This window comes from Oncorhynchus nerka, linkage group LG28, assembly GCF_034236695.1.
Source record: "Oncorhynchus nerka isolate Pitt River linkage group LG28, Oner_Uvic_2.0, whole genome shotgun sequence".
Lineage (NCBI taxonomy): Eukaryota > Metazoa > Chordata > Actinopteri > Salmoniformes > Salmonidae > Oncorhynchus > Oncorhynchus nerka.
In genome coordinates, this window is record NC_088423.1 from 73,508,305 (window position 1) to 73,524,879 (window position 16,575).

Below are 16,575 nucleotides of genomic sequence, written 5' to 3' on the forward strand. Positions count from 1 at the left end.
AATACAGTATATAAATATGAGATGAGTAAAGCAGTATGTAAACATTATTAAAGTGGCCGGGTGAAAGTCGGCTAATGATGGCTGTTTAACAGTCTGATGGCCTTGAGATAGAAGCTGTTCTTCAGTTTCTCAGTCCTAACTTTGATGCACCTGTATTGACTCGCCTTCTGGATGATAGTGGCGGGAACAGGCCGTGGCTCGGGTGGTTGATGTTCCTGATTATCTTTTTGGCCTTCCTTTGACGTCTGGTGCTGTAGGTGTCCTGGAAGGCACGTAGTTTGCCCCCGGTGATGCGTTGGACAGACCGCACCACTCTCTGAAGAGCCCTGCGGTTGCGGGCAGTGCAGTTGCCATACCAGGCGGTGACAAAAGTTTGTGAGGGAGTTATGGGCCTCTGTTGAGGTTTTCCTGTAACTCTCATGGGTCAGGAGGCTATACATGAGTGTGTCATGTTGGTAGGCTGTTACCTTCACATAACACAGAGCTGTGCACACGTTGTATATTCAAAACAGGCCCAGCCCAGAGTCATACACAGGTACTCTTTGTTTACAGCATATCATCACTACCACCAGTAGTTAAGCCAATCTGGGGGACGACTCAGAGCTTAGTGTGTCTCAGTCAGCCCAGCCAGACAGAGGTAGTGAGACATCCCTGTTGAGTTTCTAACCAGCATTCTCTGTGGATTTTAATAGTCTGGACAGTTCAGCCCCATGCAGCAGCCAGAGTCCTATCCGTACTGGCACATGGCCCGCGTGATGCCCAGCGTGATCATGGGCTTCTGTTGCATGGTGGGAATTCCTGGGAATGTGGTGGTTCTGATTGTCGTGGGGCGGAAATTTGAGAGTGGGAACTTCAACATGCGTCTGATGCTGAACCTGGCACTGTGTGACCTGATGGTCTTGCTGTGCCTGCCTCTAGTGATTAACAACCTTCTGAGGAACTGGGATTTGGGCTCTGCCGCCTGCAAGCTGCTCTTCTTTCTGATCTATTGCAGCCTGAATGGTAGTGTGCTAACCATCACCCTGCTGAGCGTGCAGCGCTATGTCCAGGTGCTGTACCCCCACAGCTGGGCGCGGCTGGGCCGAATGGGGGAAGAGGCACTCCTCCTGTCCCTGTGGGGGCTGGCAGGGTTCATTGCCTCTCCCGCCTTCTCTGTCCTTGACGTCAAGACATACGACAACCGCCAATTCTGCAGCTCGCACTACAAGAACCTCAGACAAAAAATGGCCATCCTACTTGTCCAAACGCTGCTGGGGTTTGTAGTTCCCTGCTGCATCCTGGTGACGTCCTACTTCTACCTCCACAAGAGGGTGAGCCAGGCGGCCCTGTTCAGGCAGCGGAGGCTGACCAAGCTGGTCACCTGCATCGTTGTGTCCTTCTTCTGCTTCTGGACGCCGCTGCACCTGTTCAACCTGCTGGCCCTGGTGAACTTGGCCGTGCAGAATGAGGTTGTGGAGAATGTGTGTGACTCAGCTTGGAATATCCTCATGGGTTTCACCATCATCAACAGCTGCCTCAACCCTTTCCTCTATGCCTTCGCCTCTTCAGGAATCCCCAGGGCAAGCCCCCACCCCACCAGCACATGACACTGGCTTCCATTGAGTGGATATAATTGTTTAAAGCACCATGTACAAGCATTATGTACCTGTGACTATTTTTGTCGTGCTTATATTTTGCAAAAATTATTCTAGAGGACATCTGATATGATTTGTATTTTATTATAGCAGCCAGTGAATGTTTGCATAAGGAAATAAGTGCATGTGTGTTATTCAAATGTCAAATTAAGGAAAGAACATCTGTGTAACTGACAATGAAATTATCTTGCTGTTGATAAATTCACATTTGCCTGCTTCACAATAGAGTTGACAATTCAATTACTAATGTATATGTATCAATATTCAGAATGTTACATAAACATAACAATAGAGATTCATAAAAAAAACAAAGCTGCCTCTGTACACTATGGATTCAACACAATGGGAAGATGGGGGTGATGACCTCAGGTTGTCAACTGGGGTGAGTCTGGGGTCGCAGCTGTGTATCCTTGACAACCTCCGTCTGCATGGAAGGGACCAGGTACCGTACAGCCCAGTGCAACATGCCATCAGGAATCCTGCAGGATACGTACGGACAGACACACACACACAGTTACACATTGTACACACATACAGTGCCTTCAGAAAGTATTTAGACCCCTTGACTTTTTCCACATTTTGGTAGGTTACAGCCTTATTCTAAAATTGATTAAATTGTTTTTTTCCCCTCATCATTCTACACACAATATCCCATAATGACAAAGCAAAAACAGGATTTTAGAAATATACATTTACATAAGAATTCAGACCCATTACTCAGTACTTTGTTAAACCTTTGGCAGCGATTACAGCCTTGAGTCTTCTTGGGTATGGTGCTACAAGCTTGGCACACCTCTATTTGGGGAGTTTCTCCCATTCTTCTCTGCATATCCTCAAGCTCTGTCAGGTTCGATGGGGAGCGTTGCTGCACAGCTATTTTCAGGTCTCTCCAGAGATGTTCAATCTGTTTCAAGTCCAGGCTCTGGCTGGGCCAATCAAGGACATTCAGAGACTTGTCCCAAAGCCACTGCTGTCTTGGCTGTGTGCTTAGGGTCGTTGTCCTGTTGGAAGGTGAACCTTCTACCCAGTCTGAGGTCCTGAGCAGTCTGGAGCAGGTTTTCATCAAAGATCTCGCTGTCCTTTGCTCCGTTCATCGATCCTGACTGGTCTCCCAGTCCTTGTAGCTGAAAAACATTCCCACAGCATGATGCTGCCACCACCATGCTTCACCGTAGGGATAGTGCCAGGTTTCCTCCAGAAGTGACACTTGGCATTCAGGACAAAGAGGTCAATCTTGGTTTCACCAGACCAAATAATCTTGTTTCTCATGGTCTTAGTCTTTAGGTGCTTCTTGGAAAACTCCAAGCGGGCTGTCATATGCCTTTTACTGAGGAGTGGCTTTCGTCTGGCCACTCTACCATAAAGGCCTGATTGGTGGAGTGCTGTAGAGATAGTTGTCCTTCTGGAAGGTTCTCCCATCTCCACAGAGGAACTCTAGTGCTCAGTCAGAGTGACCATCGGGTTCTTGGTCACCTCCCTGACCAAGGCCCTTATCCCCCGATTGCTCAGTTTGGCCAGGCCGCCAGCTCTAGGAAGTCTTGGTGGTTCCAAACTGCTTCCATTTAAGAATAATGGAGGCCACTGTGTTCTTGGGGACTTTCAATGCTGAAGAAATGTTTTGGTACCCTTCCCCAGATCTGTGCCTCTACACAATCCTGTCTCTGAGCTCTAAATCAAATCACTTTTTTTTTGTTACATGCTCCGAATACAACAGGTGTAGACTTTACCGTGAAATGCTTACTTACAAGCCCTTAACCAACAACGCAGTTCAAGAAATAGAGTTTAGAAAATATTTACTAAATAAAATAAAAAAAGTAACAAGAAAATTACATAACAATAACAAGGCTATATACAGGAGGTACTGAGTCAATGTGGACAATCTACTGACAATTCCTTTGACTTCATGGCTTGGTTTTTCATCTGACATGCACTGTCAACTGTGGGACCGTATAGAGACAGGTGTGTGCCTTTCCAAATCATGTCCAATCAATTGAATTTACCACAGGTAGACTTAACGTCTCAAGGATGATCAATGGAAACAGGGTGCACCTGAGCTCAATTTCGAGTCTCAAAGCAAATGGTCTGAATACTTACGTATTTCTGTTGTTTTATACATTTGCAAAAATTTCTAAAAACCTGTTTTCGCATTGTCATTATGGGGTATTGTGTGTAGAATGCTGAGGATTTCATTTTTTTTAAAATCCCTTTTAGAATAAGGCTGTAAAGTAACAAAATGTGGAAAAAGCCATGGGGTCTGAATACTTTCCGAAAGCACGGTACACACGCACACACGGTTTACTCACTTTAAATGGCTTAAATCCTTCGAAATGTGGCCACACAGCTGATAAGAATATGAGAACAAAGTGCCATCACTGTGAACCTGAGAGAGCAAGACAGATCATTTACTTCACACCAATCTAACAAAATGGACAGGTTCAAAATTCCACTAAATGGTCAATATAAATCCTATTTCTTGGTTTAAAACTGGTCGCCCTTACATTGGAGGGCCTCTGGGGGGCTATTGCTGCAACTGCGTTCTGATTGCAGCTGCTTCCCTCCCCAATCCTGGGAATATCCTGAGTTTCAAACATCCAGGAGGGCGGGCTGCGTTTCTTCTGCATATCTTCCTCCTCCAAGGTGATATCATTATCCTCTGAGGTCTGCACGGAACTCTTCCTCTTAGCCTTACTACACCACCTCTTCACAACATCCTCCTCTTCCTCCACCTGATCTTGCTGCTCTGTGATTGTAAGTTGATGTGCTGTGGTTGAGCTACCGTGGTGGAGCTTCATGCCAGAGTGTTGGTTCTTTGTAGATAGACTCACAGTGGAGGAGGAGCCACTGGAGGGGAGTAGGCTGTGGGAGGGGCCTGGTTTTTGATAAGGATGAAGGGAGCGCTCGCCTGACCTTTGGGTGGCCCCAGGGGTCAGGGATGGCACCTGGGTGCTGGTTGCCAGGGGAAATGTTGCAAGAGTGACTGGTTGTGGAGTGGAGTCAAGCAGAGACTGGCTCTTCTGGAGGGGGAGGGGCTCCGAGGTGATGGATTCTGTCAGGGAACCAATGAGAGACAGAAGTCATAATATCTGTAGTACGGCACAAATATAAATGTGCATGGTGTGGTGTGTGTGTAAAGGTTGAATGATTAAAACGTTAAAAGGAAAGGAGCACACCATCAGATGCAGAGGAGGTCCTGAGCAGCTCTGCTGCTGGTGCAAACATATCCCATGGGCTCGCCACTGCTCCTCCGGTCATCCCTGACACCACCTCGCCATCCATACTCTCCTCTGGAGAGAGGCAGAGAAAAATAGAGATATTTGTACACACACTGGGCTCTATTGTGGTAGTAGCATACTTCAGCTAGCAGTAACTGATAAATACTTAATCTACAGCACGGACCAGTTAACAAACATAAGTCACGAGAAAGTGTGGGCTCATGGGCAGGATGTCTTCTCTCCAGAGGCACTGGCCTGTCAGTCTGCCTGCTGTCAGCAGCAACGATTGGTTGATCTGTCTCTGGTGGGTCTGTCGGTCTGTCTTCAGATGGAGGGACCAGTCCACTCTGCGTTTCACTGTTGTCTTCTAAATAAAACACAACGGTCAGTTCAGAAAGACAGAACAGGTATAGATGATTTTCAGGAGTGAGAGAGATGGTGAGGCACCCTTAAATGTTACCTGAGGGTGCGTGCAGTTTCTGACTCAGATTATCTGGGATGTGTAGGTGAGACACAGGGACATTGAAAGTATCCTCCCTCTAGGAAAAAACAACAGCCTTCTTGTAAAGTTGCAGATTCCCTACTGTTTTCTTACATTTAATAGGTTGGTCACACACACACCTTATATCTGAACCTTTCAATAGCCCATCTGGTGCCAGTGTGTGTGAGGGCGTTGGAGGTTGAGGCCTGTGGGGAGGGGAGGTTTGTGGGCGTCCTCAGGAGTTCCATCACATCCTTCAACAGAGACTGGCGCCAGTCATGCTGCCACTCCCCCAGCAGCTCTGACAGACTGAACTCTAGGAGACAGGAAACACAGTTATATACACAGGTGTGGCAAACAATAAGGATACAAATCATCAATGTAGTGCAGAGTGTATAGAGTTCCGTACCAGACTGGGTGTTCGGAGTATGGACAGAATCCTGAGCAAGCAGGGATCTGGGGATAAAAGAAAACACATTATCAACAAATACAATATACAACGTAATGTACACATGTATTATACGCAACAACAAAAAATGAGCAAACACAGACACTTGTCTCTACCTTCTTGCCCTTTGTGCTGTTGTCTGTGCCCAATAATGTTTGTATCCTGTTTTGTTCTGCTACCATGTTGTGCTGCTTCCATGTTTTGTTGCTACCATGCTGTGTTGTCATGTGTTGCTGCCATGCTATGTCGTTGTCTTAGGTCTCTCTTTATATAATGTTTTGTTGTCTCTCGTCGTGATGTGTTTTGTCCTATATTTTTTGTTAAATTTATTTTTAATCCCAGACCCATCCCCGCAGGAGGCCGTTTGCCTTTTGGTAGGCCGTCATTGTAAATAAGAATTTGTTCTTAACTGACTTACCTAGTTAATTAAAATAAATAATAAATACACACACCCCATGCTCACCTCCATGTTGTACAGATCCTTTGTCTGACTGAGTTGAGCGATGTGCTGAAACAAAAGCCAGTTGGAGAGTCACTACATTTAATGTGTGTAGAACAGGAGGATCGTGAGGAGAGAACGTCTCATAATAATGGCTGAAACGGAGCAAATGGAATGGCATCAAAGACCTGGAAACCATGTGTTCGATGCATTTGTTACCATTTCACTCAATCCACTCCAGTCAATAGAATGAGCCTGTTCTCCCCAATTAAGGTGCTACCAACCTCCTGTGGTGTGTATGTGTCTGGATTTAGAGGCCAGGATGTGCGTCTCTTACCAGCAAGGGGTGTTGTCTTTAGCAGCCCCAGCTGATGTGGTGGTCAGCTCACCAACCGATAAGTAAAACTGGCTCCTTGTCTGAGGAGATGAGGACACATTTAGAGTAAAATAAAATATGAGTGGTAAAGACTAAAGAACATGAACTGTCTCTCTAAGACCAAAGGACTACTAGTACCAGTATTATAGGATCATTCACACGCACCTGCTCAGAGTCCATGTTGAACTTCAGTGTGTATGAAAACACACACACTGTGCAATTAATGAGACTGGAGAAGCACTCACGGTCCTCCTGCCTGCCAGAGGATACAGATAGATGGAAAAACATATCTTAATATGTTTTGTCTCGTCTTGTTTCTCCTTATGTTGGCTGTTAGATTTGTACTGGGCTTAACAAGATATGGTTTATAAATGACATACATGTCATTTAATACGATCTCATAGGCCCCTTGGCTTGTCCTAAATGTTAACTCACTCCTGAAGAGTCTCCCAGGCGTCCTGGGTCAGTATGGCGGGGATGTGCACCACTCCATCAGAGAGGAACAGCAACGTTGTCAAACCCTCAGTCTGCCGGGCCTGGGACTCTGACATCCGGCCAACCTACAGAGAGAGACAGAAAGGTGTGTGCAGGCTCCCGCAGTGCTAGCTGTGACACTAGAGATTATGGGTTCGAGTCCAGGCTCTGTCGCACCCAGCTGCGACCGGGAGGCCCATGGGGCGGCGCACAATTGGTCCAGCGTCATCTGGGTTAGGGAGGGTTTGGCCGGCAGGGATATCCTTGTCTCATCTCGCACTAGCGACTGCTGTGGCGGGCCGGGTGCAGTGCACACGGTCGCCAGGTGTACAGTGTTTCCTCCGACACATTGGTGTGGCTGGCTTCCGGGTTGGATGGGCATTGTGTCAAGAAGCAGTGTGGCTTGGTTGGGTTGTGTTTCAGAGGACTCATGGTTCTCGACCTTCGCCTCTCCCGAGTCTGTACAGGAGTTGCAGCGATGAGACAAGACTGTAACTACTACCAATTGGATACCATGAAATTGGGGAGAAAAAAAGGGTAAAAAATACACACACACACACACACACACACACCTTCTAAACTTGGAACACAGGCCTTGCATGAAGTGTATGTAGTAGATGCCTCATTACCCCCACAACATGCGCTTTCATCAGAGTGTTCTTCTTCTCCTCTGGCTCTGTGCCATAACTCAGGATGACCTGCTCTATCCAGGGCTCCAACTTAGTCCTCCTACCCCGAGTCATGGCCACACACCCTAAAACACTGGAGACAGGCATGTACAGAATAAGTTGAGAGTTGCACTAGTCTCTTATACTATTTTCAGTATAATAGCTAGTTACCTGTTACACTAACTGGTGTGGTGACTATAATATCCATACACAATTGTGGATGTATTAGCTAGCTAAACATTGCAGTGAAAAGGCTCTCATGGTACTAACTTTTCCACACATAACTAGTTTACAAACTAAACTAAGATCAATTAGAACTAGGCCTAGCTAATAGAATAGATCATATCCATATCGAGCTTTGTTGTGAACTGTACGGCGAGGTCTTCCTCCTACTCGTGTGACCGCAAACTTAGCTGCCTACACCTAACTTTAGCTAGCTACTGTAGACCACCCTTGGTCAGTGGTTTATAACCTTTTTCAGTTACTGTACCACCAACAGAATTTTGCTCTGCCCGGAGTACCCCTGAAGTATTTGACCAGTAGGCCTATGGTCTCATGAGTCTACTCACGTACCCCCTGTGGATAGGCCATGTACCCCCCGGTTGGGAACCACTGCCCTAGGTCGTCATGTCGTTCAGATTTATACTATTACATTTGGGATCAAAGGCAAATAGATATTGCAACTCACCTGATAGTAAAACAACGACAACCACTTTTGAGCCTGGTTAAATGTAGCGGTTCCACTGAGTGTTACTTTATTTACGTTCCGTTGGTGAACCTTTCCACAGCAATTGGTTCCCACTGCAGTCCCCTATCATGGGAACACTGTTCACGCCATTTCGATACCGAAATGTGTCCTGTCCCACTGCGCGTGCGTGCGTGCGCTCGCACACACACACACGTTACATTCCTTTCCTTGTCCATTCATGATCCCTTTTCTAAAATGTCTGTATTAAAGTACTTATGGAGAACACCTGTACAGTCCCTTCATCTACCCTTAAAAAAGAAAAGAGATTAAGGAATTATGCCTATAGGAGTACTGGGAGCAACATCTCCTTGTGTAATTGCTCCCCTTCTTCTGCCCTTGACAATTTGTCCTTGGAGACAGGTGATGGCCAGATATGTGTTCTGCTACCACATATTACCTTCATCAATCCAATCATTTCTGTCCCTCAAGGTGTGTCATCGAGGGCATATGGGAATAGGGCAAGGATTCACTCTGGTACTACCATGAAAAAACACTTCTATCTCTCCTTTCACCACCCTTTGTCATACATTTCTGGTTTAGGCTTAGTTATAGACATTCCAAAGAGATTTGGAGCCAGGAACTAACAGATGGACTGAAGCGTGATAAAGACATCATGACATTATGAATATTCATTTTAATAATCATAAGTAACTATATGTCTCATATCCATCTATTGTAAACATATTTCACCACAGTTAATGTATTACATAATCATACAATACGTGCAATGCAAATGTAAACATGGTTGTGAAAAAAAGGACACGTTGCTGGGTCAGTCCATTTGTGTAACACAGAGGGGGTCTCAGTTCTTTGGTCTGATGTTCCACCCTCTGCGGTTTGCTGCTGTGATGTGGTTCCGGTACTCAGTCCCATGGACTCTCCCCCGTTTCTTTTACTGTGGCCTCCCCTGCCTCTATCACAGTAGTTGGTCCCTTGTTTGACTTGCTGTCTACCACCTCCTTAGTATTGAACTCTTTTTCATCTGACCCATTAGTCCCTCCTTCCCTCTTTTTATCCCAATCCTTTTTACACAGCTCTCTACCCTCATTTGATTTGGTCCCTTCTACTCCCTGCCTCATGATCCCATCCACCTTCTGCAGACCCTCTTCCTTCTCCTCTTTTATGGTTTTGTCTATGTAGTTCGCCAGTGATTTCTGTTCTTTTTCTTTCCCTGTGGCCCTCCTGACATCTTCTTCCTTGCTACGTTTCTCCTTCTCCATCTCCTTGTTCCTCTCTACCCTCTCGGCATTCAGGTCATCTGTAGGAGAGGTAAGGGAAGGACAAATGATGTTATTTTCAACAGGTTACTTCCAAATTTCAAGCAATATTATTATTATTGAACACACACACTTACTTGTACCCTTAGTCATGGACAGCAGTCCCATTGCAGGATTAGGGCTAATTCTCTCCTCAGGTGATGGCTGAATAGTATTAGTTGGTGTTTGGCTAGTAGAGTTAGTGGGGGTTGGACTGGAAGAGTTAGTGGGGCTATGAGTAGAAGAGTTAGTGGAACTATGAGTAACAGAATTAGTGGGGATTGAGATAGTGGTTTGTGTAGTAGAGTTAGTAGGTTTAGTGGTGTTGGTTTGATTTGAAGGGTTAGTGGGGGTGCTGGTAGTAGAGTTAGTGGGGCTGAGGGTACTGATGAGGACAGAAGAGTTAGTGGCAGTGGTGATATTAGAAGGGCTTGTAGAGATAGTGGTGATATTAGAATGTCTTGTAGAGATAGTGGTGATATTAGAAGGGCTTGTAGAGATAGTGGTGACGGGGCTAGAGTTAATGGGGGTGGGGGTAGTGGTCAGGCTAGTAGAGTTAGTTGGGATGGGACTAGCAGTGGTAGTAGTGGTGTGAGTAGAAGACAATGTGGGGGAGGAAGTAATGGTGGAGTTAGTTGAGTGGGTGGCAGTGGGGATAGAAGTGACAGTGGGGGAGTGATTAGTAGAGAGAATGGGAATCGGACTGCTAGGGATAGTAGCAGTGTGAGCAGCACAGTTAGTGGAAGTGGAGCTGGTAGAGGAAGTAGGGATAGGACTAGTAGAGTTAGTGGGGCTTAAGGTAGAAGTGAAGTTGACAGAGTTAGTTGCGCTGGTATTGTTAGTTCCAGTTTGGGTAGCGTTGGAGTCAGTAGAGTTTATGGAGGTAAGGGTGGAAGCACCATTCATAGATTTAAGGGTAGAGGTTGTTATAGTAGCAGCAGGATATGAAGGTGGGGTAACTGAATTAGTAATTAGGGTAGTGGGGGTGGGACACAGAGAGGTAGTGGGGGTGGGAGTATAAGTGTTGTTGGCAGCAGAAGCAATTATGGAGATGGAAGTATTTAGTGTTGGAGTTGTCAAGTCAGTAGAAGTTGAGGCAGCAGTATCAGTAAAGGTAGGGGTAGAAGCATTAGTGGTGGGGGTTGTTGATGTATGGGTATCAGTATTAGTGTTAACAGGTGTTGGGGCAGTAATGCTTGTAATGGTGATGGTGGCTAGATTAGGGAGGGAAGACGCAGAGGTGATTGGGGTGGTGGAGTCAGTGGAGGTAGGGGGAATTGGGGTGTGGGTAATAGTGGGGATAGAGCCAGAGTTCATGTCAGTAGGGGGGGTGGAAGTTGTAATATTCATAGTGCCAGATGTAGTTGTGATGGAGGTAATGGTAGTGGTTGTGGCAGGGTTAGTACTGGGGATGAAGGTGGTGGTGTTGGGGGTAGGGGCTGTAGTATTGATAGGGACGGGTGCAGAGGTCGTAGAGGGGATGATGTCATTGGGGGTTGAATTAGAGGAAGTAGCGGTGGTAGAAACGGGGATGGAAGAGTTAGTGGGATCTGGGACAGGGGAGGGAATGATGGTGTCAGTGAGAATAGAAGAGTTAGTGGGATCTGGGACAGGGGAGGGAATGATGGTGTCAGTGAGAATAGAAGAGTTAGTGGGATCTGGGACAGGGGAGGGAATGATGGTGTCAGTGAGAATAGAAGAGTTAGTGGGATCTGGGACAGGGGAGGGAATGATGGTGTCAGTGAGAATAGAAGAGTTAGTGGGATCTGGGACAGGGGAGGGAATGATGGTGTCAGTGAGAATAGAAGAGTTAGTGGGATCTGGGACAGGGGAGGGAATGATGGTGTCAGTGAGAATAGAAGAGTTAGTGGGATCTGGGACAGGGGAGGGAATGATGGTGTCAGTGAGAATAGAAGAGTTAGTGGGATCTGGGACAGGGGAGGGAATGATGGTGTCAATGAGAATAGAAGAGTTAGTGGGATCTGGGACAGGGGAGTGAAGGATGGTGTCAATGGGAATAGAATGGTCAGTGGGATCTGGGACAGTGATGGGAATAGGGGTGTCAGTGGGGATAGATTTAGAACTGGTAGAGGTATCAGTATCAGAACTGGTAGGGGTGGGGTTTGTGGGGAAACACGCTTCTACTTCCTGTATTTGAGATAGATCATTCTCAGGGGTGAGATGACCGGAGACAGTGGGAGGTGGGGTTGGGCCTCGCTTAATTATTGGCTTAGGAGGCAGAGCAGGTTTACCAGCTGACTCATGTGCGGACACACTCTGTCGGACCGGACGTCTCGTATCTAAATAGAAAGAAGATGAGCATAAGATACACAAAATTGTATTCAATAGTGTGTGTGTGTGTGTGTGTGTGTGTGTGTGTGTGTGCGTGCGTTTGTGTTTGTCTGCGTGAGTGTGTTACCTGATGAGGTGGACATGGTCCTGGGCTTCATAAATGTGGGTGGGGGCTCAGGCTTATTATCGATGATAGTGCCTGAAACCGAGACAGAAAATGAAGGAACACACACATCAAACACCATACACAGACTCACACATACACTGTAGCAACTGTTATATGAGTAAAGGGACTTACCCTCTGATTCAGCTTTTTTCATCTCTCTCTCCTGACTCTGTAGAATGGAATAAGACTTTTTATGTTTTCCTTAGACACACAACCACATACACACTCAGATTAATACACATACACACCTGTGTCTCTCCTGGCTGAGCTTTGGACACACCAATACGTTGTAGCATGAGCTGCAGGCGCTGCTCAAAGCCATGATGGCCGTCAGATGAGTGTTTCTGAAACTAACCAGAACCAAGGAGAAGCAGTCAGTGCCGATAAGAACCAATCAAAACTAAAGAATGCTCAAAATAAAACCAAAAACAATCCTTCCATAGGCGGTGTAGAATTATTACCCATCAAATTGTTTCAAGGGTCGGTTTGAATACATTTGAATACATTTGAATACCTACCTTCCCTTGTGCAGTGTTCTTGGTGTTCCCAGCGTTGGCTGCAGATCCAGAGAGTAGAATTAGAGACTGTGACTTCCCCTCTCTTAGCGCACGACGGGGTGGAGCCTCACCCCTCAGTGGAGTGGGACCATCAGAAGAAGGGGTTTCTGCTTCCACTGGATCTCCTGTCACAACGTTGTCATCCACACTCTCCTTCTCTTTCACTTTTTCATTCTCCTTCACTTTATCTTTTTCAGCTCTGGTGGCCTCCCTGAGAGGCCGGATTAGGTCGGCAATGGAGGTCTTCTTGGCTTTCCCCTCTTGGCTTCCCTCTGATTTCACAGCCCTCCGCTTTTTAAGGGTGAAGAACTCGCCCAGCTTCCTCCTTAGGGTTCTGGAAGGGGCGGGGCAAGGGGCGGCGCTAGTAGGTGCTACTTCCACTTCCTGTTCAGTAATGGAAGGTTCCCCAGCCTCATTCTGTGTTTTCCTGGAGGAAGAGTCAGAGTAGCACAGGATCAGCGTGTGTGTTAGTCAATCATAGGGCCCTGAGTTTTTCCTGGCCAAGTGGCCTGACCTGGACAAGCTAGGGCCTTCTTGCAGGTAATCTGGTCGGGAAATGTTGTATATTATATTTCTTGAATGTACTTATTGTAGGTTGTTATGAACGTCTCATAAATTACTCAAATTTAAAGAGGTTTACTGTGAGCTGGTTAAGATGTGTTGGGTATGAGATAGTGAAGAGTCAGATTATCTAGGATGAGTTTGGTCAGATACTCACAGGGTGTCGACAGGAAGGACTCGCTTAGTAAAGAACTCCTCAACTCCCTCATCAACTCGCCCCATGTGATCAGGGACTCCATTTTCATTGTCAACCACCGATTCCTGTGTCACACGCATGCACAGAGAAAGAGATGATAAGTGTTATGATATCTGTGATTATTAGGTGTTTGTGTGTGAGAATGTGTGTGAGCGCTGTTAGACTACCCGAAAAATAGAAATGAAAGAGTTTCCAATTGGTGGAAAGAGTGCTATGTTGGATATCAGGAGGTTACTGAGAGCAGTTTCCTTCATATAGCACATAGTAATTATTACATAAATTGTCACCTCATGGGCTCAGACTTCCCTGACACACAGAATATACACAGACACATCAACAACACCTCATACATACAGTGGGGCAAAAAAGTATTTAGTCAGCCACCAATTGTGCAAGTTCTCCTACTTAAAAAGATGAGCGAGGCCTGTAATTTTCATCATAGGTACACTTCAACTATGACAGACAAAATGAGAAAAAATCCAGAAAATCACATTGTAGGATTTTTAATGAATTTATTTGCAAATTATGGTGGAAAATAAGTATTTGGTCACCTACAAACAAGCAAGATTTCTGGCTCTCACAGACCTGCAACTTCTTCTTTAAGAGGCTCCTCTGTCCTCCACTCATTACCTGTATTAATGGCACCTGTTTGAACTTGTTATCAGTATAAAAGACACCTGTCCACAACCTCAAACAGTCACACTCCAAACTCCACTATGGCCAAGACACAAGAGCTGTCAAAGGACACCAGAAACAAAATTGTAGACCTGCACCTGGCTGAGAAGACTGAATCTGCAATAGGTAAGCAGCTTGGTTTGAAGAAATCAACTGTGGGAGCAATTATTAGGAAATGGAAGACATACAAGACCACTGATAATCTCCCTCGATCTGGGGCTCCACGCAAGATCTCACCCCGTGGGGTCAAAATGATCACAAGAACGGTGAGCTTGCTGTCTCTGCCTGGCCGGTTCCCCTCTTTCCACTGGGATTCTCTGCCTCTAACCCTATTTCAGGGGCTGAGTCACTGGCTTACTAGGGCTCTTTCATACCGTCCCTAGGAGGGGTGCGTCACTTGAGTGGGTTGAGTTACTGATGTGATCTTCCTGTCTGGGTTGGCGCCCCCTTGGGTTGTGCCGTGGCGGAGATCTTTGTGGGCTATACTCTGCCTTGTCTCAGGATGGTAAGTTGGTGGTTGAAGATATCCCTCTAGTGGTGTGGGGGCTGTCCTTTGGCAAAGTGGGTGGGGTTATATCCTTCCTGTTTGGCCCTGTCCGGGGTGTCATCGGATGGGGCCACAGTGTCTCCTGACCCCTCCTGTCTCAGCCTCCAGTATTTATGCTGCAGTAGTTTGTGTCGGGGGGCTAGGGTCAGTTTGTTATATCTGGAGTACTTCTCCTGTCCTATCCGGTGTCCTGTGTGAATTTAAGTATGCTCTCTTTAATTCTCTCTTTCTCTCTCTCTGAGGACCTGAGCCCTAGGACCATGCCTCAGGACTAGCTGACATGATGACTCCTTGCTGTCCCCAGTCCACCTGGCTGTGCTGCTGCTCCGGTTTCAACTGTTCTGCCTGTGATTATTATTATTTGACCATGCTGGTCATTTATGAACATTTGAACATCTTGGCCATGTTCTGTTATAATCTCCACCCGGCACAGCCAGAAGAGGACTGGCCACCCCACATAGCCTGGTTCCTCTCTAGGTTTCTTCCTAGGTTTTGGCCTTTCTAGGGAGTTTTTCCTAGCCACCGTGCTTCTACACCTGCATTGCTTGCTGTTTGGGGTTTTAGGCTGGGTTTCTGTACAGCACTTTGAGATATCAGCTGATGTACGAAGGGCTATATAAATAAAATTGATTTGATTTGAGCTAAAATCCCAGAACCACATGGGGAGACCTAGTGAATGACATGTAGAGAGCTGGGACCAAAGTAACGAAGCCTACCATCAGTAACACACTACACCGCCAGGGACTCAAATCCTGCAGTGCCAGACGTGTCCCCCTGCTTAAGCCAGTACATGTTCAGGCCCGTCTGAAGTTTGCTAGAGAACATTTGGATGATCCAGAAGAAGATTGGGAGAATGTCATATGGTCAGATGAAATCAAAATATAACTTTTTGGTAAAAACTCAACTCGTCGTGTTTGGAGGACAAAGAATGCTGAGTTGCATCCAAAGAACACCATACCTACTGTGAAGCATGGGGGTGGAAACATCATGCTTTGGGGCTGTTTTTCTGCAAAGGGACCAGGACGACTGATCCGTGTAAAGGAAAGAATGAATGGGGCCATGTATCGTGAGATTTTGAGTGAAAACCTCCTTCCATCAGCAAGGGCATTGAAGATGAAACGTGGCTGGGTCTTTCAGCATGACAATGATCCCAAACACACCGCCCGGGCAACGAAGGAGTGGCTTCGTAAGAAGCATTTCAAGGTCCTGGAGTGGCCTAGCCAGTCTCCAGAGCTCAACCCCATAGAAAATCTTTGGAGGGAGTTGAAAGTCCGTGTTGCCCAGCAACAGCCCCAAAACATCACTGCTCTAGAGGAGATCTGCATGGAGGAATGGGCCAAAATACCAGCAACAGTGTGTGAAAACGTTGTGAAGACTTACAGAAAACGTTTGACCTCTGTCATTGCCAACAAAGGGTATATAACAAAGTATTGAGATAAACTTTTGTTATTGACAAAATACTTATTTTCCACCATAATTTGCAAATAAATTCATAAAAAATCCTACAATGTGATTTTCTGGATTTTTTTTCTCATTTTGTCTGTCATAGTTGAAGTGTACCTATGATGAAAATTACAGGCCTCTCTCATCTTTTTAAGTGGGAGAACTTGCACAATCGGTGGCTGACTAAATACTTTTTTGCCCCACTGTATATCCCCTAGATCTACATTATCACACTACCATTGGTATGTACAATTACCAATGACTGACTCAGAAAACCAGTAAGACCCTATGATGTCATGTCGTGTGGCACTAAGCCTGCCCATGTGATTAGGTTTGGTTTAGTTCATCCAACAAAAGCAGCATTACATGTGTTAACTCTGATCGTGACTGATACAGTACCAA

The 16,575-nt window shown here is 46.1% G+C and overlaps 3 protein-coding genes across 7 annotated transcripts; 1 reads left to right on the forward strand and 2 right to left on the reverse strand.

The window, feature by feature from the left end:
- The first annotated feature begins 584 nt into the window (after positions 1 to 584).
- On the forward strand, positions 585 to 1,706 carry LOC115112541 (leukotriene B4 receptor 1-like). The gene has a single exon (XM_029639629.2). The coding sequence runs from the start codon at positions 711 to 713 to the stop codon at positions 1,584 to 1,586; it is 876 nt and encodes a 291-aa protein (XP_029495489.1). The 5' UTR covers positions 585 to 710; the 3' UTR covers positions 1,587 to 1,706.
- Positions 1,700 to 8,526, reverse strand: LOC115112309 (uncharacterized). 4 transcript variants are annotated; one of them, XM_029639299.2, is made up of 14 exons: positions 8,421 to 8,526; positions 7,694 to 7,826; positions 7,026 to 7,150; positions 6,756 to 6,846; positions 6,552 to 6,631; positions 6,239 to 6,283; positions 5,737 to 5,783; positions 5,468 to 5,643; positions 5,307 to 5,385; positions 5,031 to 5,213; positions 4,805 to 4,918; positions 4,133 to 4,680; positions 3,938 to 4,014; positions 1,700 to 2,113 (listed from the first exon to the last, which is right to left on the reverse strand). In XM_029639299.2, exons 2-14 carry the CDS (start codon positions 7,805 to 7,807, stop codon positions 2,008 to 2,010), a joined length of 1,785 nt encoding a protein of 594 aa, XP_029495159.1. In that variant the 5' UTR covers positions 7,808 to 7,826; positions 8,421 to 8,526; the 3' UTR covers positions 1,700 to 2,007. The 4 variants fall into 4 exon arrangements, with proteins under 4 accessions (XP_029495159.1, XP_029495158.1, XP_029495157.1 ...); XM_029639298.2 differs by having other exon boundaries at positions 5,031 to 5,210; positions 5,468 to 5,783; XM_029639297.2 differs by having other exon boundaries at positions 5,468 to 5,783.
- Positions 8,527 to 9,094: 568 nt separating this feature from the next.
- On the reverse strand, positions 9,095 to 13,572 carry LOC115112321 (mucin-2-like). 2 transcript variants are annotated; one of them, XM_029639319.2, is made up of 7 exons: positions 13,470 to 13,572; positions 12,713 to 13,178; positions 12,443 to 12,544; positions 12,327 to 12,363; positions 12,156 to 12,227; positions 11,989 to 12,036; positions 9,095 to 9,738 (listed from the first exon to the last, which is right to left on the reverse strand). In XM_029639319.2, the coding sequence occupies exons 1-7, from the start codon at positions 13,532 to 13,534 to the stop codon at positions 9,344 to 9,346; spliced, it is 1,185 nt and encodes a 394-aa protein (XP_029495179.2). In that variant the 5' UTR covers positions 13,535 to 13,572; the 3' UTR covers positions 9,095 to 9,343. The 2 variants fall into 2 exon arrangements, with proteins under 2 accessions (XP_029495179.2, XP_064869169.1); XM_065013097.1 differs by having other exon boundaries at positions 9,835 to 12,036.
- Positions 13,573 to 16,575: the final 3,003 nt, after the last annotated feature.

What these genes read in the sequence shown, in the direction of transcription:
- LOC115112309 (XM_029639297.2), bottom strand. Translation starts at nt 7,807, where the DNA reads ATGACTCGGGGTAGGAGGACTAAGTTGGAGCCCTGGATAGAGCAGGTC. An exon ending in GCCTGGGAGACTCTTCAGGA is followed by an intron (nt 6,847 to 7,025) that starts GTGAGTTAACAT and finishes ATCCTCTGGCAG; the next exon opens with GCAGGAGGACCGTGAGTGCT. An exon ending in TCAACATGGACTCTGAGCAG is followed by an intron (nt 6,632 to 6,755) that starts GTGCGTGTGAAT and finishes TCATCTCCTCAG; the next exon opens with ACAAGGAGCCAGTTTTACTT.
- LOC115112321 (XM_065013097.1), bottom strand. Translation starts at nt 13,534, where the DNA reads ATGGGGCGAGTTGATGAGGGAGTTGAGGAGTTCTTTACTAAGCGAGTC. An exon ending in GAAAAAAGCTGAATCAGAGG is followed by an intron (nt 12,228 to 12,326) that starts GTAAGTCCCTTT and finishes TCTCGGTTTCAG; the next exon opens with GCACTATCATCGATAATAAG. An exon ending in GACCATGTCCACCTCATCAG is followed by an intron (nt 12,037 to 12,155) that starts GTAACACACTCA and finishes CTTTCTATTTAG; the next exon opens with ATACGAGACGTCCGGTCCGA.
- LOC115112541 (XM_029639629.2), top strand. Translation starts at nt 711, where the DNA reads ATGCAGCAGCCAGAGTCCTATCCGTACTGGCACATGGCCCGCGTGATG.